Source organism: Colletotrichum karsti (assembly GCF_011947395.1).
Source record: "Colletotrichum karsti strain CkLH20 chromosome Unknown Scaffold4, whole genome shotgun sequence".
Classification (NCBI taxonomy): Eukaryota; Fungi; Ascomycota; class Sordariomycetes; order Glomerellales; family Glomerellaceae; genus Colletotrichum; species Colletotrichum karsti.
The window spans coordinates 1,315,634-1,342,360 of NW_024065904.1; the positions used below are offsets into that span (position 1 = coordinate 1,315,634).

At 54.5% G+C, this 26,727-nt stretch overlaps 8 protein-coding genes across 8 annotated transcripts; 5 read left to right on the top strand and 3 right to left on the bottom strand.

The window, feature by feature from the left end:
• Positions 1 to 576: 576 nt before the first annotated feature.
• On the top strand, positions 577 to 3,263 carry CkaCkLH20_01921 (uncharacterized protein; the record flags this gene model as incomplete). Its single annotated transcript, XM_038884640.1, has 2 exons — positions 577 to 1,128; positions 1,194 to 3,263. The coding sequence occupies 2 exons, from the start codon at positions 577 to 579 to the stop codon at positions 3,261 to 3,263; spliced, it is 2,622 nt and encodes an 873-aa protein (XP_038750340.1).
• A 3,771-nt stretch (positions 3,264 to 7,034) lies between these two features.
• CkaCkLH20_01922 (uncharacterized protein) lies at positions 7,035 to 10,734 on the bottom strand (the record flags this gene model as incomplete). Its single annotated transcript, XM_038884641.1, has 2 exons — positions 7,035 to 10,416; positions 10,496 to 10,734. 2 exons carry the CDS (start codon positions 10,732 to 10,734, stop codon positions 7,035 to 7,037), a joined length of 3,621 nt encoding a protein of 1,206 aa, XP_038750341.1.
• Positions 10,735 to 15,363: 4,629 nt separating this feature from the next.
• On the bottom strand, positions 15,364 to 16,617 carry CkaCkLH20_01923 (uncharacterized protein; the record flags this gene model as incomplete). The annotated part of the gene is made up of 1 exon (XM_038884642.1): positions 15,364 to 16,617. One exon carries the CDS (start codon positions 16,615 to 16,617, stop codon positions 15,364 to 15,366), a length of 1,254 nt encoding a protein of 417 aa, XP_038750342.1.
• Positions 16,618 to 18,584: 1,967 nt separating this feature from the next.
• Positions 18,585 to 19,193, top strand: CkaCkLH20_01924 (guanyl-specific ribonuclease f1; the record flags this gene model as incomplete). Its single annotated transcript, XM_038884643.1, has 2 exons — positions 18,585 to 18,894; positions 19,081 to 19,193. The coding sequence occupies 2 exons, from the start codon at positions 18,585 to 18,587 to the stop codon at positions 19,191 to 19,193; spliced, it is 423 nt and encodes a 140-aa protein (XP_038750343.1).
• Positions 19,194 to 20,069: 876 nt separating this feature from the next.
• Positions 20,070 to 20,911, top strand: CkaCkLH20_01925 (uncharacterized protein; the record flags this gene model as incomplete). The annotated part of the gene is made up of 3 exons (XM_038884644.1): positions 20,070 to 20,118; positions 20,308 to 20,678; positions 20,732 to 20,911. The coding sequence occupies 3 exons, from the start codon at positions 20,070 to 20,072 to the stop codon at positions 20,909 to 20,911; spliced, it is 600 nt and encodes a 199-aa protein (XP_038750344.1).
• A 496-nt stretch (positions 20,912 to 21,407) lies between these two features.
• Positions 21,408 to 22,364, top strand: CkaCkLH20_01926 (phytanoyl-CoA dioxygenase; the record flags this gene model as incomplete). The annotated part of the gene is made up of 1 exon (XM_038884645.1): positions 21,408 to 22,364. One exon carries the CDS (start codon positions 21,408 to 21,410, stop codon positions 22,362 to 22,364), a length of 957 nt encoding a protein of 318 aa, XP_038750345.1.
• A 145-nt stretch (positions 22,365 to 22,509) lies between these two features.
• Positions 22,510 to 23,754, bottom strand: CkaCkLH20_01927 (uncharacterized protein; the record flags this gene model as incomplete). Its single annotated transcript, XM_038884646.1, has 1 exon — positions 22,510 to 23,754. One exon carries the CDS (start codon positions 23,752 to 23,754, stop codon positions 22,510 to 22,512), a length of 1,245 nt encoding a protein of 414 aa, XP_038750346.1.
• A 1,016-nt stretch (positions 23,755 to 24,770) lies between these two features.
• CkaCkLH20_01928 (proteasome A-type and B-type) lies at positions 24,771 to 25,544 on the top strand (the record flags this gene model as incomplete). The annotated part of the gene is made up of 3 exons (XM_038884647.1): positions 24,771 to 24,830; positions 24,891 to 25,103; positions 25,158 to 25,544. 3 exons carry the CDS (start codon positions 24,771 to 24,773, stop codon positions 25,542 to 25,544), a joined length of 660 nt encoding a protein of 219 aa, XP_038750347.1.
• Between the last annotated feature and the right edge of the window lie 1,183 nt (positions 25,545 to 26,727).

Sequence of the window (26,727 nt, forward strand, 5' to 3'; positions counted from 1 at the left end):
ATTAGAGTTCATGGCCATAGGATTCACAGAGGCGGAGAAAATGGTTCAAAATGAGTCAACTGTTCTCATTATACAGCTCATATCGAGATTGGCGACCCTTCAAAATCAAGTAAAATATGCCGCACTGCTAATGAGTGTGATCCCTCCGTGACGCATTTTGGCTATCAAAGTCAAATCCATCTCCGTTAAGATTAGGCTTTCCCTCGTTTATGTATGTGCCGTTAGGTATGTCATGAGCTAGTGGACTATGGTCAACTGGCAGCGTGTAACCGTTCCCGTGTATTTCAGCTTCACTGTTGTTTGATTTTCTTTTCCAATCAAGGCCCGTCACTTCAGCTATGTGTCTATGTCTGCGTGATGGAGCAGGCCACCCAATCAGGATGCCACCAACCAACGTCGTAGCAAATCACCGCGGAGAACCAACTCGGCGTTATCGCCTAAATAATCAGCCTGCATACTGATGCATGGGTCCTTTTTTGGCCATGGAGCCTGATGTTGGAATCTCACATTACCCCGCAAAGCTCATCCTAACATCGACTCATTCTTGGATGCGTTCGGCAGAGGACCGTGAGAACCATGGGCCTACGCAAACGGTTGAGGTTGGCCGTCGGCCGCTCCCGGGACCCGCCCGATGAACGCAACGTCCCGACATCGTCAAGCACTCCCCGAGCGTCTCCAAGTCCCCGCCCGCCGTCCGAATCCCGCGATGAACCCCAACCTCCGGCCGCTGGACCGACCAGCTCGCCGGACGCTATTCCTGCAACAGAGCCAAAGGCACGCCTTGATGCATGGAACAAGGCATACGATGACCTCAAAAGTACCGATGCCAAGCTTGTCAGCGAGTATGAGAGGCTCTTACACCAGGAAGCTGGGGCGGAAGATGCGCCGGCCCAGGATACATCGAGCCCTCAGACCGAGATCGATCATGCAGGCCACAAGCGTCGTAGGCAGCAGATGGAGAACATCGCACAGACTGCACTCGACCGAACAGAAAAAGAAGCCAGAGGAACGAAGCGTGCTGAAGAGGTCATGGGGGTCGTCGATCTTGCCCGGGAGCTCGGGGCCCCCGTGATCCAGACCTTCCCACAAGCAGCTCTTCCTTGGGCTGGGGTGTGCGCTGCACTGCAAGTACGTTGAGAACCCATCACTGTGTGAACGACATGTACAGATTCTGACTGAGTGATCACCCACAGCTGTTCAAGAATCCCATCACCGAGAGCAAAGCTCAACGCGACGGAATGGTCCACGTCATCACTCGCATGAAATGGTACTGCGAGTTGGAGAATCAACTTTCACGCAAGATTGACAACGGCAAAGAATCGGATTCTGGGCTCCTCAATCTTCTTGAAGACAAGATCGTCACCCTGTATACGGCGCTTCTGACTTTCCTCATGAGGAGCGTCTGTTCATACTTCAAGAACAGGATCCTGGCTGGCCTTCGGAACGCCCTCAAATTGGATCAGTGGGAAGACAGCCTGAAGGCGATCAAGAAGTCCGAAGAAGACATTTATCGGGACGTCGAATACCAAAACTTGACAGAAGTCAACTCGAACCTGAAAGAAATCCTCGCGTTCGCGAAAGAGAAGGAGTCGGAGTTTTTCGAGAACGTCCTCAGTGTCATGCAAGCGCAGTTGACGTTGCAACTCAGCCAACTCGACCAGCAATGCCTCAAGGACGTGCTTCTTCAAGATCCAAGAATCGCGAAAGAAGAGATCGAAGACGTCAAAGGTGGCTTGTTCGAGGAGTCGTGTGAGTGGGTTTTCGAGAACGACGATTTTCGGAAATGGCACGAAGAAGACGAAAGCCGTGCCCTATGGATCCATGGCGATCCCGGCAAGGGAAAGACCATGCTTCTGTGTGGTATCATCAACTCGATCCAGCACCGGCTTCCGCAGACCGACACTCTGTCGTATTTCTTCTGTCAGGCCGATCAGCCGAATTCAAACACGTTCACCGCGGTTCTACGTGGGATCGTGTATGACCTTGCAAGGAAGCGTCCTGACCTTATCAAGCATGTTCGCGAGGTTTACGATGTGAAAGGAACAAAACTTTTCACCGACAACGGGTCATGGGCGGATCTATCCAAGATCTTGACCCAAATGGTCAGTTCCCTAGATCAAGGGACGACTTATCTGCTGATCGACGCTTTGGACGAGTGTCAGGAAGATCGCGACCGACTCATGAAGTTCATCATCAATAAAGCTTCGGAACAACCAAATCTCAGATGGATCGTCACAAGTCGAAACTGGAGTAGCATTGGATCATTCTTTGAGAAGAAAGAAACTGTCCGATCCTTGTCCCTCGAAAACAACGCGGATCTCATTTCACTGGCTGTTCGCGGCTATATCAGCTACCAGGTCAACAGCCTTGCCCACGAGAAAGGCTACGATGATGGGTTCCGTGCTCAAGTTGAAACTCAATTGCTTTCCAAGGCTGAAGAGACGTATCTTTGGGTAGCCTTGGTTTGCAAAGCGCTACGCGACACCGAAGGTGATCCTTTCTGGGCCGAAGAGGTTCTGAATGAGTTCCCAGCTGGACTAGATGACCTCTACAGCAAGATGATGAACCAAGTCACTCAAGGAAAACAGGCAGACTTATGCAGACAAGTCTTATCTTGTCTTGCTCTTGTCCATCGGCCCATCACCTTTCTGGAAATGGTGGCTTGCATCGACTTAACCCCGGCTCTGAGATCTAAAGCGCTTTCTGAGGAGCGTTTAGCCAGTATACTCAAACCAATCGTCAACTTGTGCGGCTCGTTTCTCAAAATTCGAAACGAAACCGTCTACTTCGTCCACCAATCAGCCAAAGAATATCTTAATGGTCCACAAGCTGAGGCTGTTTTCCCAAAGGGCGCTTCTCATGCTTATTATGGAATCTTCCACAGGTCTATCATGAGCCTGATGACAGGACTTCATCGAGATATGTATCGTCTTGAAACCCCTGGATCTCTAGACTCATTCGGCATCCATATCAATGATGTCAAAAATCCCCTCAACAATGCTCTATCTGCCCTCAGCTACTCTTGCGTGTACTGGGTAGACCATCTTGAGGCTTGTGTAGCAGGCAACGATGATCAACTGAATATCCTCGTCGACGGTGGAGGACTAGAGACCTTTCTCAAGACGCATTTCCTTTACTGGTTAGAGGCGCTGAGTCTTCTAAGGGCAATGGGTGAAGGAATCACATCTTCGGGGAGGCTTCTGCAAATTGTCAGGGTAAGTCCCTCCAAGTTGCACGCGAACTACTACATTCATCTCCGCTAACAAACCAAAAAGAGCAGACAAGAGGCAGATGGCACCAAGGCTCATGGTCTTCTCAACTATGTCCAGGATGCGCGCCATTTCCTTCTTTTCCATGCTTCCACAATACGACGGTTCCCATTGCAAACGGACGCCTCAGCACTCATCTTCAGCCCTACACGAAGCTTGGTGAGGAAAAGCTTCGAGAAGGAGATGCCAGCTTGGGTCAGTTACGCCTGTGGAGTGAAAGAAGACTGGGATGCAGCTTACCATACTTTCCAACAAGATGAATTCAGACACCTAGGCGCAGTAGCACTCTCTTCCGACGAAAGCCGTATTGCGATGGTTTCTGAGTTTCCCAAAGACAACAGAATCGTAATCTACGAACGTGCAACCAGCCGGCGCCTCCAGACTATGGGGATTGATATGGAAGAAGACAGGATAAGACGTTTGGCCTTTTCTCACGATGGCAAAGTCATAGCATACACAACACCCACTCGAGCAAGCATCATGGACCTAAACACAGGACAGTGTCTACAAACTGTTCACTTCAACTGTTACGCCGATAAGATCTGGTTCTCAAGAGACAACACACAGGTTGTCATTTTTGGCCTAACGCGCCATGCAGGAAAGACCTCCAGATTGTTATGTGTCTGGGACATGCATTCAAATAAGTTCATCGAGAGAACCGACCTGGGCTTCGTCATAGCTTACAGCGCAGAACGACATATCTGTCTCACGGACGAAGCGCCGTTTTACATAGTCCGAAATGTCGGCTCTGGAGACATAATTGCAAGATTTCATCTCGCATCACAACCAAGTCAGTCGGTAGCGGCAAACTTTTCACCAGATGGCGAAATCCTCGCAGCCTTGGCGGGGTCTATCCAAATCTTCAAGTCTGTCAGTGGGGAGTTGGTACAATCAATCCCCCCACAAGACACCGGAGACTACTCAAAGGCGCTACTCTGTATTTCAAACGACAACCGCCTTTTAGCTCACACATTGAGCGATGCAATAGTGGTCACAGATATCACTACCGGAACATGTTTGCGGGTGTTGCAAGCTAAGAATATCGGGATGTTGTTTTTTATCAACAACTCCCAGCAGCTCTTCGAGTTTCCAGATTTTCTCATTGATGTAGCGATCCGAATCTGGGATATTACCGACTCTACTTCAAAAGCCCAGAAGCCATTCGGCTTGGATGTCCCATATCTGGTATCCTTTTCGCCCAACGCAGACTACGTAGTCGGGCGTACTGAAACAAGACTTGAAGTGTTCGACATACGCAGAAGCTCACCACACATGGTATTTACTAGTGATCGGTTGGATGATGCTACACTTTCAGCCGATGGCAAAGTTTTGTTCGTTGGGGACTTCAAGCAGATTTGTGTCTTTGACATTATGACCAGCAAATGTGTTCAAACGATTAAGATGCAACGTTACCCCCGTCGATTCTTGGCATCATCTACTGGAGATTTCCTTATAACAACCTTTGAGGATGGCTACACAGTCACTGGATCTCCAGTCTCAATCACCTTATGGTGTGTCCTTTCTGGGGAGCGCGTCCATGAATTCAAAGTCTTTCACGATCACAAGGACCTTGATCCCATGATCTTGCTCAGTCCTGATAATGATCATATTTTCTGTCTATCTTCGGGAGTTCTACAGGGCTGGGACGTGTTGACTGGTGAATGTAAGGTTCTGATTGATGAGCCTGGAGAAAAAGTTGAACATTTCGCCTTTTTCAACCAACGAAAGTCAATCTTGGTTTATCTGGGCTCATCAGCCAGAATTTATTCTCTGATAACTGGTCAACTCGAATCGGTCATTGTCCATCAACATACACTTTCAGTACGAAGCATCATCTCTCAAGATGATAAACTGGTGGTATTGCTAGAGTGTTTCCACGTTTGGATATGGGACATGGAAAGAGACACCTTTCTGGAATTCCGGTTAAAATTCTACTTAGATTGCTTCTCTCCCATTTCTCTTCATGGCAGGATCCTGCGCACAAATGCCGGAGACATAGTTTTGGAGGAGGACAAAGCGTCATGGTTTCAACCCATTACGTACGTGGGACTTGGCTATGAAGAATCAGAAGGTATTCGCGATCAGTGGATAACTTGGAAAGGCGAAAAGCTGCTGGCGCTACCCAAAAGCTACCGCGCTCTAGTTCCGAAGTTAGCAATGTTGAGGAAGCAGGTTTTTGCGATTGGATGCGAAGCAGGGGTCGTGGTTTTAAGATTCAACATAGTATGACGTAGCCTGTGGTAGTCAACCTCCTTCTCACTAGGTAGACTCACGGAGTATAATCACCCCTGCTGGCATTGCTCTTACAACAACTCGAGAATACTTCAAGTTACACGTTCTCGCAACACTGCTTAACAAGCCAGTATCAGTCAAACCAAACTCATCGTCAAGCCTCCCTGAGATACCAACAAAGATACCAAGGCCCGGAGTTTCTCGTTGCCAGTTGCTACTACTGATATTCTACATAGCTGTCCGCTCCATTAAAGAGGTTACAGCCATTTCACATATCATACTGATATTCTCGTCGCCAACAGCATTTGTAACGGTCCCAGTACGCCCTTCCTTATGGCTATTGTTTGAGCGTTTCTAGCATCTACTCAGTGCAAACAAGACGTGTCAACCAACTCACTTAGAGGTCTGCCATATTAATTAGCACGCTTCACACATGTCTGAATAACGAATATACCATCGACGATGTAGTTTCATAGAGAAGATCAAGAGAAGACCGTCAACAAACAATCTGCCCATCCAGGACAAACACAGTTGATTATAGACGAGAACGACTCTCACCTTACTCACGAATACAACCTAGACACAACCCAAGCCAGACGCATTTCCAGATCAACGTGATAGACGTAAGAATCATTGCATCACAATCAAACCCAAAAGACACCTACATCACGCCACTACACACCCAGCCCCCCATTTTCCCAACCCCTAAAGCTCACGAAAACTTAGCAAGAATGCCATCAACAAATGCAATATGCCGCGCAATACAATGCAGCCACCCTTATAATCTGGTCATTGATATCTCGCCATACCCAACGAGTACACATTTAAGCAAGAATGCCATCTACATCTACATCACCTTGCTACTCTCCAGCAGTACATCATGAATGTTGCCCAAGGAGACAATAGACATACGCCCTTTCACCAAGAGCAGGTTTTCATGCTCCTCCTCACGAATCAGCTATGATGATAACTGCTTTGACCCTAAAGAACCCGCTGACGACGATGACGAAGAAGAAAACCGTGACGGAGGCCACGACGACAGCGATCACAGCAATACCCTCAAACAACAAGCGCGATGCCATAGTCCACCTGGAGCAAGGAATTATACACCTACACCTCTAAAAGCGAGAAAATAACCCAAGCGACGTCCGTTCGAAAACAGTAACCCAGGATACCTGCGTGACAACATCGCGTCAAGCATCACCCACGATGCACAAGTTAGCGCACCGAGGAGGAGCAACTTCTCACCACAGCGAAGTCTTCAGAGAAGTTCAAGTGAAAAAGATGGAATTCGGCTTTCTACAGAACGATCCACTCAACAAATTCCGCCCCAAGAATTTCCTCCGTAGCCCAAAGCCGTCATTTTCCCATTTCAGTTCCACCGAAGGAAAAAAAAGTATTCCAATCCCAAAGAACCCCACCCCCGTAACCATTATGTAGTACAATTACAAAACAAGTTTCGTCGTCAAAGTCGCGCCGTAACTCATGAAACCCGTCGCTCGCAATGCTGGTTGATGATGATGATGATGATGACTAGTAATGCCTGTGGCGTCTAGAACGTCCCGCGCCGATGTCGATGCGGCTCATTTCCTCCATGAGAGCCCACTCGCCCTGGTCGCCGCCGCCGCCGCCCATGGCACCGCTCATGACGGGCAACGGAATCTTGGCCGGGATAGGGGGCCCTCCGCGCATCCCGCCAGGAGAGCTGCCGTACTGAGGCGCGTGGTTCTCACTGGGGTAGTCCCACGTGCTTGCTCGTGGCAGGCGCGGCGGAGTGAAGTCGCTACCACTGTCTTGGTAGTTGTGGGAAGAGATGGGGGCCAGCGGACTGTGACCTCCTGGGGACGTGGATGGAAGAGCGCGTTGCGTTCTCTTCTGCAGCCGGTTTCGTCCTCCACTGCCCGGTCCTGGCGGGGTATTGTACGGGTCGGAATGGTAGGTGACAGGCGACGCTTGCGACTGCGGCCGACCCGCGATACGAAGCTGCCGGCGACCGCTGGTAGGCATTGGCTGGGCCCCAGCCGGAGACGCCCTCGAACGGACGGACGCCGTAGCTGGTGTCTTCGGGCCCTTTGGCTCAGGTTCCGGCGCCCATGTGTCCATGGGCAGATGATCCGAAGGGTCGATTTCACGGCCGTCGTGGGTAATGATCTTTTCGTCGGGGTCGGGCCTCGAAACATCGCTGATACTGGATGCCGTCGGGTTCAGCGCATCGTAGGAGTCTGGTCCGAACGGAATTCCAGACAACCTGCGATGCTCGGACGGAGGGGGCACAGGGCTGACAGATTTTCGCTTGATCGTGTGGTGAGGACTGGGAGAAATTCCCCTTCTCGACTGTTGGGGCGGAACTGGCGAAAGACCTCGGGCTCTTTGTTGAGGATGAGGACTCACGGAGATGCCACGAGCGTGATGCGGGTTGGGCGAGACGCCACGTCCTCTCATGTCATGCGCATACGGCTGGGGAGAGACGCCTCTTCCTCTCATGTCGTTAGCATATGGCTGCGGCGACACTCCTCTTCCTCTCACTTCGTTGGCGTATGGTTGCGGCGAAACGCCTCGTCCTCTCATATCATTGGCGTACGGCTGCGGCGATACACCTCTTCCTCTCATGTCGTTGGCATACGGCTGCGGCGAAACGCCTCGCCCTCTCATATGCTGAGGCGGAGGTTGAGGCGATGCACCACGCGCTCTGGTCATCTGGCCTCCATAAGCCATGGACGACCGATGATCATGGCCAGGCGGGACGTAAGTCTGGTCGTTGTACCCCACAGGTTGACTGTGCTGTCTTCCGCGAGTCGGTGTCGTGACGCTCTCGGTCGTGTACCGCCTTGTCTGGCGTCGGTCCTCGTAGATGCGATCGGAAACATCCTGAGCAAGGGAAGGGTCCACTCCCGGTACCAGAGATGCTGGAACAGAAGGAACCCCCGTCGCCTGGATCTCAGTGCCTGAAAGCTCGGATCGCTGGGAGACGTATGAGTTCTGGCTTCGTGAGTTGTACGGTGCCATGTCTCCCGGGCTGGGCGCGAAATCCCGCGAGGCTATAGGCGAGACCTGCTGATGGCGAACCATTTCGTCGCCTCTGAGATCCCTCGTAGCGATGGGGGAGACTTGCTGGTGACGAGCCATCTCGTCGCCTCTCGGATCTCGCATAGACATGGGAGACACCTGCTGATGACGGACCATCTCATCGCCCCGAGCGTACGGCTGCGGTGAGGTGCTGTAATGAGCCGGGGAAACGTTTCCCCTCCCAGCAAGCACCAACTCATCGCCTCTCGGCTGATATTCCGGTTGCTGCTGGTAGTCTTGCTGATACTCTGGCTGAGGTGACGTGCTGAAGTGGCCTGGGGATGCGGAGCCACGTCCCGCGAAAACAAGTTCGTCACCCCTAGGCTGGTATTCCGGTCGCGGCGACGTGCTGTAGCGGCCAGCTTGTCCCATCTCTTCACCTCTGCCATAGACAGGGTTCGGGGACTGACCACGCTGCCGAGACCCCGTGTTGCTTCTGCTGCCGATGTTCAGGGGTGCCGTTGCAGGCACTTGATCGTAGCCGCGGTCATATCCCGCGTCTTGGTACTGAGAAGTGCGCGCAGGTTGACGATGAGCAACTTCCATGGACTGGGCCGGCGGCGTTGGGTTTTGTTCCTTCCCGAAACCCAGCTCGTCGTACTGAGGCACTCTCGACGTCCTTCGTGCATTGCTATTGGTAGATGGAGTGGGGGATTCCGGCACATCCTCGACGGTCGGCTGCATAGATCTGTACTCGGCATGGCCATCGTAGGAGTGGTGTCTCGGTGATGACTCGTGATAACTGTCATTAGGAGCAGGGAGCGCGTTCGTGATTGCCGGTGCAGAATCGAAGCCACGATACTGTGGTCGACCAGGGTATGCTGCTGACGAGAACGATAAACGATGAGCCTCGTTTCTGAGGACATCCTGTCTCATCGCCGCATTGGCTGACTTGGGCGGGGTATCGAATGAGCCCCTCACCACCATATCCTGCGAGTTTCCACTGTTGTGGCGGCTGCGGTGAGCAGGAGGTGGCGGCGGTCTCTCATCCTCGATAGCAGGCGCATGTCGCTGGTCCTCGAGAAGATAGGCATCGCGGGGCGGCGGTTCTGAGCCTTGACGGTAGTGAGCACGATCAACAATGTCCTGAGACGAGAACCTGGGGCTGTAGTCTCTCTCATCACGGTGCGAAGGCGGGCTGTCATAGCGCTCCTGCCTCGTGGGGGTATGCTGCGGCGTAGCCTCTGGAGGTTGAGGCAGGGCAGCTGGTGATGCCGGCGCAGATAAATCCAGCTGGCTGCTCCGAGGGTTTGGCGGAGGCACAGCTGCCGGGGCCGGGTTGGTATTATACTCTACGGCTTGTAGAGGCGACTGCGTGGGGATCTGCGCCGCCGCCGGCTTCTTCGAAGGCATGGGTCTGGAGCCAGAAAGACTCTGTTCTCTCGGCTCCGGGGCAGGTGATGTCGAAGCGCTCATTTCCTTGGGCCCTCGCGGACCACCAGTGCGTGGCGGAGTCGGCGCTTGGTCCGAGGACGGGGTGGCAGGTGCCTCGCCTGTGAAGGGGTCGGACGGCAACGGGCGCCTCTTGATCTGCTTGCGGGGGATCGTTCCCTGCGATGAGTAGGTATCGGACAGGTCGCTATCGACAGGTTTCGGCTTCGCAACGGGTTTCTCAGGCTTCGGGCGGATGTCGTAATATGTGATCTCCATGCGCACCTCGCCAGCGTACTTGCCCTTGAAGGTCAAGTTGCGCCACAGGTCGTTTTGTCCTCCGCCGGGGACGATGATGTCCCTCAGGTCGATCCATGTCTCTCCGATGAGGTCTGTCTTCTTGTCGTCGTGAAATACGGAAACCTTGAGCTGATAGTAGTCTGGGGAGTCGTGAACGGCGAAACGGAGCTCTTGGTCCCTGGAGGATCTGTGTTAGTCGACGTCGCTGAATCGCGGAGAGGTTTCGAAGGGTTTCGAGGGTGGGGAGGAAGCGGTACCATTTTGGAGTTTGACCTCCTCGAACATCTGTCGTCGTCCTCTTCGCTTCCTTGCCGAGGCGCGCAGCGCAGTAGGGGTCCTGCTTCCCGATAGTCTTGCGGTTGGGCAAGTTCTTCGCGCGGTCGACGATAGCGACCAGCGTGCCGATCAAGGGCCCATCGACACTGGGGTCGGCGAAAATACCGGCCGTGTGCATCCCATTGAGGGGATGCGTTTTCGACTTGGCCGCTGCCAACATGGTGTGTGGTTGCTGTGACCGTGGTTCAATATGTTGTTTGAGAGGTCAATTCGGCTGTACTTGTTGACAAGGAAAAGAGGCCAAGTGACTGCTGGTATGCCACGCAAGAACAGGAACTCGAGATAGAAAATGCTGGTGCTTGAGAAAGCTCGTTCTTTACATTGGTCGCGAAGCTTTTGGGATGAGGGTATCAAAACAATCGAGGGCTCCTGGCTCGAAGATGACGGCAGAGCAGCAAAGACACACAAACAACAGAATTGGCGACGATGTAGCCGACGATGAGAAAGAAGGAACGGAGTCGACACCCGGGTCTATGCTGAAGCCGTGGAATGAATGAAAATTGGCCGCGGTCAGTGGGTGAAAAAAGAGCAGATGAGGTGAAGTGAGGGTGAAGGAGAGAGAGTGAGAGGTATGCAAGGGTGGAAAAGACACCAGAAAGCAGAAGCACCGAGAGAGAGCAAAGCGCAAGCCGCAGCGCAGCACAGCAGGATGATGAATGATGATTGTTTTGGGCCGGACACTGGAGGGCGGCATGCAGGTTACCTTACCAATTGGAGTGGAGTGTGCAGTCTGCAGTGCGGTTAAGGTACCTTGTAATACCTTTGCAGGCAAGAGCTTGGTACCTGAAGCTACGGGTTTCCAGCCACTACGAGACAGGTATATTCCTAGCTCTGTTGCAACGGACGACAGGTCGCGGCTAAACCACACTGGGGAATCGGGGAAAGATGTCGATGCTTGCTCGGGCAAGCTGCGAGGCAGAGGCAGGCGAAGGCAGCCCGCCCGAGGAAGCTAAGCCAGGAAAAGAAGACAGCGCCAGGGTCCCCTAACCGTAAACGCCAAACCGCACTGTGGGCGACAGGGCGCTGCAGGGTTGGTCCCCAGGCCGCGCGTGTGGTGGCTGGGCGAATGAGGGGCGGTAGAACCCCACCTGTATCCAACTGTCTCCACCAGGGACCTGGATTGGGGAATATGTTGTGGCTGGTCGGGCTGGGAGCGAGACATCGGCTGTCACCTACCTTACCTTTACCTCACCTTTTGATTTTTTTTTCTTGTCACTCCAGGCACCGAGCAAATGCCAGAAACAGGTTAAGTGATCAGAGTCCTGATATGACCGAAGCTGACTGTGCTACTGTGACAGACACAAACAGGAACGAGAATGGCTCAATGTGGCCGCATTCAGAGCTCCACCACTCCGTCACGAATTCACGTCACCTAAATCGACACACACGAGCATCGTTCATACATAATTCAAGAGGCTGGGCCTGGACCTCTCGATTTTCACCTCCTCCCACTTCAGGTTCCAATGCCAAACTAACGATCATGGATCTTTCTTGCAGAACCCTCCGGGACCCAGCACAAATCAAGAGGTTGATGTCCCTCCCGAATACAGGGGTCTCGCCCTCTGAGTTGCGCCTTGCAGGGGTTCTCGAAGCCACCCCTTCCAAACCTTTTTTCACCTCCCGCCGACAATCTCCCTCGCTTGCGAAGGTGAGGCCATGTCGAGATGTCCTTCCCGTCCCTTCGACATCTCCACAGCCCGGGGAGCCCTACAAGCGCACTGCCGGGTCTTCCTTCACCGTGCCACCATTCGGCTACTCTACCTGCCACTGGACGTGTCGTGTCGAAATGCTGTTCGCCGACGCGACTCGTTTCTCTCGGGTGTAACCAAACATTCAATCAATATCTTGACCGTAACTCGAAAAAAAACACGTTGTCGAAACGGGACACCGACAAAACGAGAGATCAAAGCCGTTGAGCAGGTCCGACTGTCACTTTTGACTTCTGCTCAGGCACTACATAAATCAGACGATTACCCCTCAAGCTGGAGGTTGGCGCCTATTAGCTGCCATCTCGTCCGTCTTCTCGAACAAAACGATCCGGGCATCCGACGTGCTATGTTCCCTGTCAAGCTGACAAGGCGCGACATAACCTTTTTTTAGTCGCGGCGCGGCATCAAATAAAGCACGAATGAACGAACCGTGAAACTCGCCCTCTCGTTCACCAAAACGGCCAAGACCGCAAACAAATCCACCCGCCATCTCCAACGGATTGAACTGGCACCACTGGTTGGGCATTTGGTCTTGCCGCAGCTGCAAGGCATTCGAAGGCCGCCGCGCGCAGGGGATATGCACATCATCCCGAACTGTAGCTGAGCCTCAATGGGTGACGCGCCGCCCGCCGCCCCAACGGGATCGTCGAAACAAGATGGGATCCGGCCGTCGTCGACCAATCACGACTCGTGGAAACGTCTTCCGTTGTCATTAATTGTGAGGCCCTGCCAATCAATCTGCAGCGACCGATCGCGAGGCTTCCAGACTCCAGTCCTGCCAGTGGTGTTTTCTCCACCACAGGCCGCCAAGATCTCGTTCACAAACAAGCTGACGACTCTCCTCAAGTCCCACAACCAAAATAGAAGCAACACAATCAAAAGAAACCCAGGCTCCTCTTTTTGAATTTTTTTTAAGCTTCAATGAACCCCGTCACGATAGAGTAAGGTAGATCGTCACTGTGGATTTGTCCCATCAGCTCACGCACAGAAACGAGAAGAAACAAGATTGACAGGGCATGGCCGCTGTCGGACCGGCACGGCGGGACATTTCGTGATCCATTCGCTGAACCAACATTCTCACCCGAGCGCGCGGGGTTACGTATGCGCCCTACGTCTTGCCGCATTCCTGTCCTCACGGCCTCCCCGGATATGTACTCCGGGGCATATTTCCTGGCGATTCAAGATTGAGCCTGTTTCTTAGTCCCGCGACGCATACCAAGCCGGACTATTCAATCCGGTCCTCACACACAGTGAACACTCGAAGGTCCCGTCACCACTTCGAATATCTGACCCGACTACTCGTTCATAGGTATCGCTGAGACACTAACACCTCCAAATCTCCATGTCTCAGCCCAAACCAAAGAAGCAACTCAACCGCAATCCCCTCCTTCTAGCGCCACGCACACACAAAATATCCTCGGTCCTCAGGCCAACCGTCACCCCTCCTAGCGCCAGAACAAACTTTACTTCCTGTCACAGCACGAGATGGCACACACAGTACCCGTCGCCAACGACGCCAACGCCCCGACGCCCCGGCGCGCCCTCGTAGTTCGTCCCGTCCTGTCTTCCAGCAAGCCGCATGTTTCTCGCCGTGGCAACCAACCCCCTGACAACGGTTTTTCTTCCTTTCCTAGAGGAGTGTCGTCGTCCCGGACAATAAGTACCACCACCACCGCCGCCGCCGCCGCCGCCAGTCTTCTTGGCTATTGAGTGACAGAGGAGATGAACCCGACGACTTCGCCGGCGGTTCATCCCACTTTCGCGCAAGACCAGTTACGAGTCCAAAAAGTACCTTACAAGCCTGCCAAGCGGGGCCAAGACCACCCCGGGACGCGAGTCCCATCAATCGTCCCGCTTCCGACGGCCGGGTCCGAGTCGGCGTGGGATGCCGTGTTTCTTGGCCCTACCGATGACGTTTTTTGCAACCCCGCGGAGCTTCCTATCGTTTCCGATCCTGCAGCATTCGTGATTATTGCGTATGTGACCGCCTTCAGAACAGAATAGTGACTCGGCAATGGCTATTCTCTAAGCCCTCGAAGAGTAGTTACCGCTCCCCCTCAGGCAGCAGCAGCAGTACAGTCTGGAGAACAATCGCGTAGTTGGACAAATTCCCGGGCCATTGTAAGAGGTGACTGTTTGTCCCTGATCTCATCCTCCAGAGCAATTACCCTCGAGAAACGTACCGAAATGGGGTCTTCAGGCATCCTCTCACAACCCAAGAGCAGAACCAAACTTGGGGAATAGACTTCCAAGTTCCACAAGCTTCCCCTCCAACCCCCCTCCATCAGCCTTACAGGATCAAGCGACCACCAAATTAAAAACCATCGCAGGATTTAAGAAAAGCACGAGGCAAAAAAAACCAGAAAGTTCAGCAACCCAACGGAATCCAGCCTGTGAACGTTGGAGCCTGAATCTGATATCGCGAGGTTGTCCTGGAGGGATGTTGCCTGGACGGAAAGATGGAGTATCGGGAACCACCGCAGAGCTTGGGCAGCAATTCGATGGCTGGATGGGCTTGGGTTGACAGATGAGAACTAGAATGAATCATCGGATTAGCATGTGTCAGACGATGATGACAGGTTTCTTGATGCCTGGTGTTTGCAAGATATCGCGTTCTCGGCACTGTGGCATTGCTCGTCGTCGTATCCTGTAGGCCACACATCTTAAGACCAGTACCCAACGTTTTCCCAAGTCGTCCAGGCCGTTGACGAAGGTGTTCATCGAGTGTCAGTAATGATCACGAGTCCCCTCATCACCATTCTTCCTCGTCTTTCCAACCTTATATCATGCCTCACGCCTTCGTCCAAGCCCAGTTCTCTGCAGTGGAGTTGCGACAGCCTCGCAAAGCGCGGCCGTGTTCATTCATCGGACTCAATGCCGGTCCTGCCCTGTCCCAAAATCTATAGACACATCGTCTCGGGCTCAAAGGCCAAACGAATCAAAATCTCATGTACCGGAAATTAGTCAAACCCGCATTGCGTTGCCTCCCCACGGCAGCAAACATCTCGGGATCCCCAGATCTTTCCTTTTCCTTTCCGTTTCCGAACTCAAAGGCCAGTCGCCCGGCAAAAACCCCGTCTTCAATCCTTCCATTCCAAGAGCTTCCCGACTTCCAAAACACCGACAATGTCCCCTTGATCCAGCACTGCGAGGATCGAGTCCGGACTGCACACGTACTCCCCGTCGTCCGCCGCCATCTGCATGTTCCTCACGAAGTCCACGGCCCGACGTATCGTCAACGTCGAACACAGAGACAACATCTCGGCTCGCGGCACCATCAGCCCTGAAATGCCTTTCAGAGGTCGTGTGAAGTCTTCCGTGGCTAGTTTCCTGATCCGGGCTGGGGATGCCACGTCGTTCCCTGCGCGTACCCATCCCGAAGGAGAATCATAAGCAGCCCGGAATAAGTCGGCGCCGACGCTATCCGGGCAAAGCATGTCCGAGTCGGGGATATCGGTCCACGGGACGGCCAGCTCTAGAATCGTCTGCGGTTTCCTGAAGGCGGCGCCGATTGCCCCTCCAGGGTGATTTCGTGAGAAGACATTCGACACGCTGGGATGCAGCTCCTGCGCCGCCGCAATAGCGAGCGCATCACCCACAGCCAGCGCGACTGTTGTGGACGTTGTCGGCGCGGACACCCCGAACGACGCCGTTTCACTCTCGTGAATGGGCGCGGGCAGCAAGATAGTGTCTGGCCGCAGCTTGATCAGTTCGCACGTATCCGGCCGCGTGTGGCCCGTGAGAATGATCAGCGAAGAAGGTTTGTCGAGGTGGGGTAGCAAACTGAAAAGTTCTGAAGTTTTGCCGGAGAAGGTGATGAACATGAGAATGTCGTGTTTTTGAATGATACCCAGATCTCCGTGCAGCGCATCAATGGGGTTCAGAAACACGGAGGTAATAGAAAGGCTGTTGAAGGTTGCGACAAGCTTGTTGGCGATGTGTCCGGACTTGCCCACGCCCGTAATAATGAGCTTGCCTTTCTCGCCCTTGTGCCGTGTGATTGCCGAGACTGTGCGATTGAAGCCATCGCGGGCAACGGGATCCGTCTCATAAAGTGCTGCCACGGAGCGCAGTGCTGCTGCTTCTGTCTTGAGCACATGTGTTGCGGCATGCAAGCGGTCTTGCACCATTACGCAGCTCTCATCGGTCTCGGGGATGTCATCGGGGGAACCAAGGCTGAGTTCTTCTAATTCTTCGAGAAAATCGTCTTCTGGTGGTGATACGGGTGGTGATGGCGGCGAAGGCGGTGGCATTGAGTCGCAATGAGGTGCGCCGAGGACGTAGACGGCGCTGGTCTGCACCGGGCGGTGCTCCATGTGACGGTGGTCCCCCATGATTATGATATTCGGTGTGAAATGGACAGAGATAAACGCCGAGTTGATCGCAATGTCGTTGTTCGGTAAACAAATCGTCAACTTCGTTATCGTTATCACTCAGACGGGGTCAGAGTGTTGCCGTGAGCTGCAATTCGCAGTGCTGCTTCTTCCTTCGAAAGTTTGCTGGTGGGAGCAACACGGCTGAGGGCTGAGAGCTGAGATGACTGCGGGAACCAGAAATAAAGACCAATTCACCTGAGATTGAGTCGCGGGGAGCAGCTGGATTGAAGAACAGGGCTGTACCAAAACTCCATGACGTTGAGAAATCTCGCGACGGCCGGGGTTTAGTGAGAATTTGTCCGAAGCGCGCGCGGTTGAGTTAAAGAGAGCAGGAAAAGAAAGGATCGAATACGTAAGTTATGTAGAGATACCGAGGACCCTGCGCGAGGGAAGCGCGACCTTCCCAAACTCACCTTAATTGCTGTCCCCTCCATTCGGGGCTACCCTTGACTTAGCTTCGAGCATGGTGGATAGCTGCCCCGATCCGGGCGCAATGACTGGCCGATAAACCCATCTCTTTGGCTCTTGGTCCCGGCATGTCGCGCGTTGGAGGGATTGCTCTGCATGCCCTGCCTCTGGCGTGATCGAATAAGGCGCCCTGACTGGGTCCTCATGGAGGTCATGGAGGGACGGTTGGTAATCAGATCCGAGACTGACAATCTAGAGTTCGCTGAGATAGCATGGAATCTTGGGAATGAGACAAGCCTCTCTGCGCTTTGTGGACGTAGATGGCGCTTCCACCGGTTCCGGGCGACCGAGTGTACCATGCTATAGTCGAGTCAGGCAAGGGGACCAACAGATTGACGAGCCAGACCGAACAAAGATACGGGCGCAATAGACAGCGTGCGGCTTGTGTGTTCCTCCCAAAGATAGGAGGTCGGGATCACAAGCAACCCGAACCCTGCCAATCCGGTGGGGTTCCGCGAGTCTATGATCCATCGATGTTTTCCGAGCATGCGATTTGGATATCGATGCGGCCAAACCAGGCGATGATGCGTGCGTCTGGCAGATGCCAAAATCGACCGACCAGACTACCCTGGCCAAGTCAGGTACTAAACTGACAAAAATTTCCTTGACCGCCAGGTGTTTGCTGAGGCTGGCATCTCTCCTTGTGAGAGGCGTTGATGTTGTGAAGATCGGATCGGATTTCAGCGGAGATTTCGGTTGAAAATTCACGGGTGACAGATCGCCAAAGACCCTAACGACCCTGGCAGTATGCGTTGACAAGACCGCAAAAGGCCCGGCCTCCGCTTGAAGATCCGCTTCGAACGTCGCTGAAAATTAAATGGTGTCTTGTTGTTGTTACCCCATTGAGGGGATTCGATTGGGAGTTGTTTCCATTCCATGAGTCGTGTTGATTAGATTCAATTTCCAACTTTCCGACAGACTCAACACGTCTCGTTTGTTCGCTGTCGGCACTTATGCTTTCTAAACCGCGAGTATGGCCCTGCAACAATTGCTCATGTTCCTGTTCTGAAGTTGTCTTCAAGAATACTCTGACCAGCGGCAGTGGTATCAATGACGTCCCAGAATACTTGCAATTCGAGCCGCTATTTGCTGATGGGAGATTGTGAAGGAGACGCCATCGAACCAATCACATGAGCCATTGGCAACACGACTTCTGGATCTGGATGCCGCATTGTCATGCGCAGCAGTTGAAGACAACAGCGAGAATGAGGATCGCTGTGGTCACTCGACATGAGCCAACCGTTTCGCAGTACCACGGTTGCGCAAGGCAAATCTGTCACTGTCGCAGCCGACAGAGCCAAACATTTCGGTGGCTTGAGTCCTGAAGTAAGACGAGAAAGTGTTTGAAAAGGGGACTGTAGTCAACCTCCAGAGGACGGCGAAGACAAGAAAATCCAAGTCGTCCTCTTCAATTCATCCGTTCCCTGTGTACCTGAGTTTCTCTTGTCCTGCAAAAAATGCATCTCGGCTTAGCCATCATCGCGGCCTTGAGCCTCACCATCGACGCCTACCCGCAACAGCGACATGGCTTTCTCCGAATCCTGCCACGGGCCAATGAGACGGGGATTTTGTGCGGCCAGACCGAGTACTCCCTCACCGAGGTGCAGTCGGCGGCGGATGCGGCTTGCCAGCACGTGGAGGACGGCACGACGGCGGGCAGCTCGAGCTACCCGCACACGTATCGAAACCAGGAAGGCTTCGATTTCAACGGAGTCGAAGGGCCCTTTGTCGAGTTCCCGATGAAGACAACTGGTGTCTACAAAGGCGGTAAGCAATTTAATCAAATACGGTTTTCTGGCCAGATCGGCGATCTGGCTCGGGTGGTTGTCCAGGCTAGCAGTCACAGCCTGCCAAGACGCGTTAGCGGCAGGGCTGCGTCCTCTCGTAGTCCAGCGCGATGCAGTAGAGCGACCGAGTATTTGAGGCTTGAGCTGACTGAAACGTTGATGGTAGGCAAGCCTGGAGCTGATAGAGTCATCATCACTGAGAAGTGCGTTCTGGCTGGCCAGATCACGCATACCGGGGCGAAGGGCAACGCGTTTGTGGGATGCGAGGGAACCAGCTAAACATCAATTGGATGCCTGTTGCTGACGATGCTGATAACGGTTTTGGTGTTTACCCCCACGACGGGTGGTGTCGATGGCGGTTAGCACGGTCAGGTAGTCGAATAAAAGAACACCGTCGCCAGTATCACAGGCGTCTTCCTCGCATCTCGCTTCGGTGCTTGTTTCCTTCTTCGAATTATGCTCTTCTTGGCCAGCTGGAATTTTCGAAGTCTGGTAGTCGACGTTGTGAATTGTAAGCCCAAGTTCGAGCTGCAACGAGATGGGATGAATGCGAATCGTCCATCTCGGAGTACGGTCCGCGCGAGTGTGAGCGGTGAAGATCAAGGTGAAGACCAATGGTTCTAATTCCGAGTCAACGCTAGGTGATCTTGTCGTTGCAGCAGCAGCAGTGCGCGAGTTGTGAGGAGATGCGGGTTGTAAAGGTGAGACGGAAGGTGGAAATGGTTGGTTCAGTTGCTGCAAAGCTCGTAGCTTGCTGCCTGCCACCCGTTCCAAGGAAAGGTACTTCCATCCACGGCAACACTGGCCTTGGTCACAATGTATCTTTCCTCCCAACCACATTGCCTGCAAATGCACCTGCACCACACGCGTACGGACGGCAACAGGCCACGACCACCCACTGGTCGGCTTACCGAAACGGGGAGGCAGGTAGCGTCATAACTGAAGCCGGTCTGCCCACCACCAGCTATTGATAGGCGCCCCCGAAACTTGCAGGATTCCCGTTCGAGTCGCTTGCTGCCTCTCTACCGTGTTTTCCCCAAGGTCACTTGGCAACTTCTTTTCACTTGCCTCAAACCCGTGTTCCCCAGGCAGACAGGAGGGGAAAGAGGCGACTTTACTCGAAAAAAAAGTCAGCGACCAGTCTCAACAGCAATCATGACACGAGTCTCCGTCTACAGCGCAGCCCTTGTGGCTTTCGTCGCCGGTAAGTACCTGACTCTCACACCTGAGGTCCTGCTCCACGGCGAGAATGGGAGGTATCCACCTCCGTCGTCATCGTCCGTTTCCGAAGCTCGAAGCTGGACGGACGACGATAGTAGCAGAGCTGTCTACCTGCCTGGCAGCAGCAATGGATGAGATGCGATGCGACGATGCTGACGGTCCTCCCCAACAGCGACGGCGATGATTATCACGTCCATCACCCTCCCGCAGTGGGTGAGCTACTCGGCCACGGCCGCCGATGGGGTCGAGTTCTCGAGGAACATCGGCCTGCACAAGGAGTGCGACAACGTCGGGTCAAGCCCGCCGTGCCACGTCTTCCCGACCGAGGACCTGTGTAGTAAGGACGGCGAGAGATATTTCTGCTCCATGTGGCGCTCCGTCGGTTTCCTGGCCTCTTTCTCGACAATTCTGCACCTGGCGTCCATCGTCACTTTCCTCCTCCTCATGTCCGGGGGCAAGTACAAGCGCGAGACGGGCTGGAAGATTCTTAGCGGGCTCTTGATCCTCGTCGCGGTCGTCGAGTTCATTCTCATGGGCATTGTGGTAAGTCGCGTGGACAACTCCACCATTGAAGATAGGCATCTGACGGCTCGCAGGCATACCTTTTTGACAATGACGAGTTCTTCCGCGTCCCGGGCTGGGGCCTCGACACCTCCTGGATCCTGTGCACCGTCAGCGCGTCGTTGTCGGTCCTCTGCGCTCTTGGACTGGCTATCTCCGCATTCGTCCTTCCACCGGAGGAGGGCTACGAATTCCTCAATGACCCTCTGCCGTGAGGAGCTCTGCGCCTACTGAATCGGGAAAACATAGATTCTCTCTTCGCTTTTCGCTTCTTGGTGCTTTCTTTTATATGCACCCTCAGGAACACGGCGTTTATTGTTGCATATTTGTTATACGGGGAGTTTTTGAATAATGAAAGCGTTTTTGATGGAGTGATGGGCGGCTCGCATCTGGTTTATGCGCCAAATAATCTACGTAGCCAATACACGAACTTTTCAGCGTCCCGAAGAGACTCTATTCTATCTCTTCAAGAGACAAGTGACGACATTGAGGCGATAGAGATAAGCGCTCGGGTGCAGGTGCGGGGCGGGCCAGCCATCCCCGCATTCAGAATGGCCGTTTGTCAAACATCCAACGGCGCGCTATCAGCCAATTTTCATCTTTCGAATTTCTAAAATTCATACCCAATAGACGATCCGCTGGAGGTTTCATAGTTGCCTTTCGTCGTTCATTCCTCCATTCCCCATTTCATCACCCGTCAACTCACCAACCATGACCGTCCCCGCGCAGGATGAGGGCCTCACCCCGGACCAGCTCGCCTCCTTCCACCGCGACGGCTACCTCATCATCCCCGGCGCCCTCTCCCCGGAGACCGTCTCGGCCCTCCTCTCCGAGACCCACTCCCTGCTCGACAACTTCTCCCTCGCCGACCACCCCATGACGCGCTTCTCCACCGGCGAAAAGGCGGACCACGTCGGCGACGACTACTTCCTCACCTCGGGCGACAAGATTCGCTTCTTCTTCGAGGAGGACGCCTTCGACCCCGAGGGAAACCTCGCCAAACCGAAGGCCCGCGCCATCAACAAGATCGGCCACTACCTGCACGTGCTCTCCCCGCCCTTCGCCGCCGTCTCGGACCCCGAGTCCGGGGCGTCCGGGGCGCCCGTGAGGGGCCGGCCGTCCGCCGTGGCCCGCAGCCTGGGCTTCCGCGACCCGCGCTGCCTCCAGAGTATGGTCATCTGCAAGCAGCCCGAGATCGGGGGCGCCGTGCCGCCGCACCAGGACTCGACCTTCCTGTACACGGACCCGCCGTCCGCCGTGGGCTTCTGGTACGCCCTCGAGGACGCCACGCTGGAGAACGGGTGTCTCAGCTTCCTGCCCGGGTCGCACCGCTGGGCGCCCGTGGCGAACCGCCTGGTGCGCAAGGCCGGGGACGCGGGCACGGAGATGGTGCCGAACGAGGGCCCGCGGTTCCCGCCCGGCGACGAGTACGGCGGCGACGCGCGGGGCGAGAAGGACGGCGAGGACGCGTACGTGCCCGGCGAGGTCAAGGCCGGTGACCTGGTGCTGATTCATGGTAACTTGCTGCATAAGAGCGAGAAGAACTTGAGTCAGAAGGGACGGATTATTTACACGTTTCACGTCATCGAGGGAGAAGGCACGCAGTACGATAAGAGGAACTGGTTGCAACCGCCCGAGGCTGGGTTCACCAGGTTATATGCTTCCTAAGGCAGCTCGTGGGTATCAATTGATAGCGTCAGTCTGCCCTAACAAATTACAAAAGATCCTCTATTCAAGTTTCCAACCATGCCAGTGAAACGGAGAGGTTGTACAGGTATCTCACAATTTAACCACATCCATAGCGGGGCCCCTTTTACTTCCTCTTGCCGGCGGGCTTCTTCGCCGTTTCCTCTTCCGAGCTGTCATCGTCGTCGCTGTCATCTTCGTCCTCTGAAGATGAGGAGGAGCTGCTGGATGTCTCGGCGTCTCTCTGGGCAGCCTGGCGCTGGATCTCAGACTGGTTATCAGACTCGTCGTCCGACGAGTCGCTGTCACTGCTCGTGTCGTCGTCGTCGTCATCGTCGGAAGACTCGTCCGAGCTGGTATCGTCCATGTTCGCCGTACGCTGCTTGCGACGACGAGGGGCATTCTGCTTCGTCCCGTCGTTGAGCTTCACCCTCTTGTCAACAGCCTCCTCCTGAGAGGCTGCTTGCGCCACTACGGCAGGCGTCTCCTCGGTGTCAATGGTCATTGCGTCGCTGTCATCGCTCTCCGCCAGCTCCTCCAATATCGTCTCGGCGCGCATGCGCTTGATCACCCGCTGCGTGATCGCAACATCGGTGGACTGGGTCACGAAGCCGCCCTCGTCGAACCTCTTTCTCTTGCCATTGCTCTCCGAGCCGAGCTGCATCAGGCCAGCGAGAACCTTCTCGTACTCGGACTGCTTGACATCCATGTCCGGCGTGCCTTCAGGGAAGGCAGCCTTGCCCTTCGAGGCGTCCTCCTTTTGGACCTCTGCCGCCGTCTCTCTCAACCTCTTCCTTGTGAAGCCCTTGAGGTCCTGGATGTAGTCGTAGAAGGTGTTGATATCACTCGACGGGATCTGGTCGGGTTGGAAGACTCGCTTCATCAGGATGGTCTGGCAGTTCTTGTTGAACTTCCACGAGTCGCGGGCGTGCTTCCAGGTCCTGAGATACTCGAGGGAGGGCTTGATGTCGGCCTGTGGCTGCTGTTTCGCGGGCTTGCTGCTCTTCTTCTTCTTCTTGGCGGCGTCGTTCCTCGTCGACTCGGGGTTCTTTGTGTCGTCGGTGAAGGTGACGGACTTCTGCTTCCTCAGGGTCGGGGGTGTGGAAGCATGGTCGTCGGTGCGGGTCCTTTTGAGGGGGGAGCTGAACGCAGGGGGAGTCGAGAAGTGCTCGGGACGTTTCCTTTTGGCGGCGGCGGCGGAGGCGCTGGCGGCGTTCGCCGCATTGACGCCGTTCCGGCCGTCGTGGTGTTGTAGACCGTTGGGCTTCGATCCCTCGGCGTTGCCAGCAGCAGGGCCGCCAATCTCTGAGCCGGATGCGGGCTGCTTGAGCTTGAGGCCCAATCGTTTCCAGGCCGGGATATTTGCAGACATGACGGGCAGCAGCGGGCACACCCTCTTTTTTTTTCTGTCCTTCGTCTTTTCGGGCGCGGAACGGAGGGATGGACCGGGAATTTGCAGTCTGCGCGTCTCGCCTGACGAAGAGAGAAATGCAGAATTGGGCCGCTTCAGTGCTTTCCACGTGTGCTCGACCTATTAGATTGGAACGCAATCGCTTCTTGTCCAGCAGTCCGATTGGGCGCGGCGTGTGGTGCTCGACACTGGAGAGGGAGTATCGGGAATGGTGCTTCCAATATTTTTTTCTTCCCTTCGATACCGCCTGCCAAATTTCTGGCAGCAAGATGCGTTGTCGTTCCCGCAATGAGCAGGGGTGCCCCGCTGGATCCTTGCTGACGGCGGTACGTACCGGGAGCATGCCGAGGAGAGCTGAATTATGTCAGCTTTCCATCTTCTGACTGCTGCCTCAGGCTAAGAGCCAATTGCTTTGGCGAATCCAAGGCATCCACTCAGCCTTTCCAGCTGGAGCTTCCCGGCAAGGTACCTTCCTTACGTCGCCTCGCCTGCTCTAGGCAAGCTCCTGCAAACGCGTCGATACTCCAAGAGCTCCGTCAGAGCTCAGCCCCAACACCAAACAACCGCCATCTTCGTCCTGAGAACATCGCCAATTTCATCCGGCTCAATCCCACCGATTTCGACTTTTCTAGACGTAATTCGACCCTCGTCGAGTTCAGAACACCGCCAAGATGTCGGGTGCGTACTACGACGGCCGCTACCCCAGCAACCTCCAATTCGAAGTCGTTCATCACAACTGACATGACTTCCTCAACCAGGTGGCTCAGCTTATGACCGACACATTACGATCTTCTCCGAGCAGGGAAGATTGTACCAAGTCGGTATGTACTCACCCTTCGCCCGCCAGCCCGACCGATTGCCCCTCCCTGCGGTGATGCCATCGAGCGGGGCCCCCGACACCACGGCCTGAACCGAACAAGCTGACCAGACATCCCCGACTAGAATATGCCTTCAAGGCCATCACAGCTGCCAACATCATGTCGATAGGCGTCAGGGGCAAGGACTGCGCCGTTGTCCTGTCCCAGAAGAAGGTTCCCGTACGTTGAAATCGTCAACGGAAGTGCACAGGCTGGACGAGAGACTGACCCAGTGATTAGGATAAGCTCATCGACCCCGCATCCGTCTCCCACATCTTCCAGATCTCTCCGTCCGTCGGCTGCGTGATGACGGGATCCATTGCCGATGCCCGTGCCTTCTCCCAGCGTGCCCAGGGCGAGGCGGCCGAGTTCCGGTACAAGTACGGCTACGAGATGCCCGCTGATGCGTTGGCCAAGAGACTGGCCAACATTAGCCAGGTCTACACACAAAGAGTGAGCTCGGTGGATATCTGTACCATGTTGGGTTGCAACTGACATGATGCCTAGGCTTACATGCGCCCGTACGGTGTCGCGACGACGCTGATCTCCTTGGACTCTGAGTTTGGACCCCAGCTGTTCAAGTGCGACCCTGCCGGATACTACATCGGCTACAAGGGCACTGCTGCCGGCCCGAAGCAGCAGGAGGCGCTGAACCATCTGGAGAAGAAGCTCCGCAACAAGGACCACGCCCCTGGTGACTGGACAGAGGTCGTCGAGCTCGCCATCACGACCCTCAGCACCGTCCTCAGCATGGACTTCAAGAAGGGCGAGATCGAAATCGGCATCGTTGGAGGACCCCGTCCTGATGGCCAGGAGGGTACATACCCCGGATTCCGTACGCTGACCGAGGACGAGATCGATGACCGGTTACAAGCGATTGCGGAGAAGGACTAAGTGGAAGAGACGAAGCCCGGCTGCTGTAAGCTGAATATGGTCGGTGCGTCCGATGACGAGCCCACTGGCGATATTGATACGCCAACAGGCCAGATCACGCATGGCCGTCGCGGGGTATGCAGACGAGAATCGAGCCGATAGTCTCACGAACCCAAATGCCCGCACACGATTGTACTACTAGCAGGCCTATTAGGTGATATAGATCAAGACATTCAGAAGACGTTCTCATGATCAGCCCAATGACACTGGAGCATCGAGCGGCCTTATAGCCCTATCCGGCGTGGCTAGATACGTTTGGACGGACAGGCACGGACGAAGTCTCGTCTGTGGCTTTGCAAGGGCCAGCGGGAGTTTTCGACGTTGGCTGTCTTGAATTCCACGTACTTCAGGGAGTGCCTGACGCCAGACAGACACATACGGTGTCCTTCTGTTTGACAAATTCATACAGATTGACGGACATTGTTCGGTCTGCGGGCGTCGATTTTGACCGACATAACCGTCTGAGATATTTCCACAGGGCGACACTCAGCATTGCGGAGGCTGATTTGGAAGGAAAAGCAAGCAACGCAAAAAGGCTATGAGGAATCCAAGCCACCCAGGCCACAAGAAGGCTGAAGTGACACTACTTTCACGGCGACTCCTAACACGAGAAATCTGAGAAGCGAAATCTGAGACGGACCTACTGCAGAAGTAAGGTACCCTTTCCTCGCTGCCGGCCCCCACATACGGTGTAGGTACGTTGACAACCAGCAGCATGAAGTCTCGCACGACCAGAATTGAAGGAACGAATGACAAGCGGGAATGGCGCCCCGGATAGCTGGGTGGATCAGCTCAGAGTCGGTTTCGGCCAGTCTTTCTTCACAGCAATCATGTCCCACAAGCAAAATTCCTCGAGTCTGCCTTCTGCTAACACTCAACAGGCAGTGGTGACGAGGGAGTGGTATGGCTCTAATGCGGGTGACGGTTCGACCATGGCAGTTCAGCTGGAACAAAACGTGCCAAACGTGACCAAACGTTGAGATTGGAAAAGCTCATTGGTCAGAGCCTCAATGAAGCCACAGATGAGTGGATTCTTACTGCATCCAAATCCTCCAGCCCATTTCCCAATCCGGCCGCCAAGCATGCGTGGACGCAGCTGAAGATCCACCGACTTTACCTTATTCTTCATCCCTGTCGCTGGCCG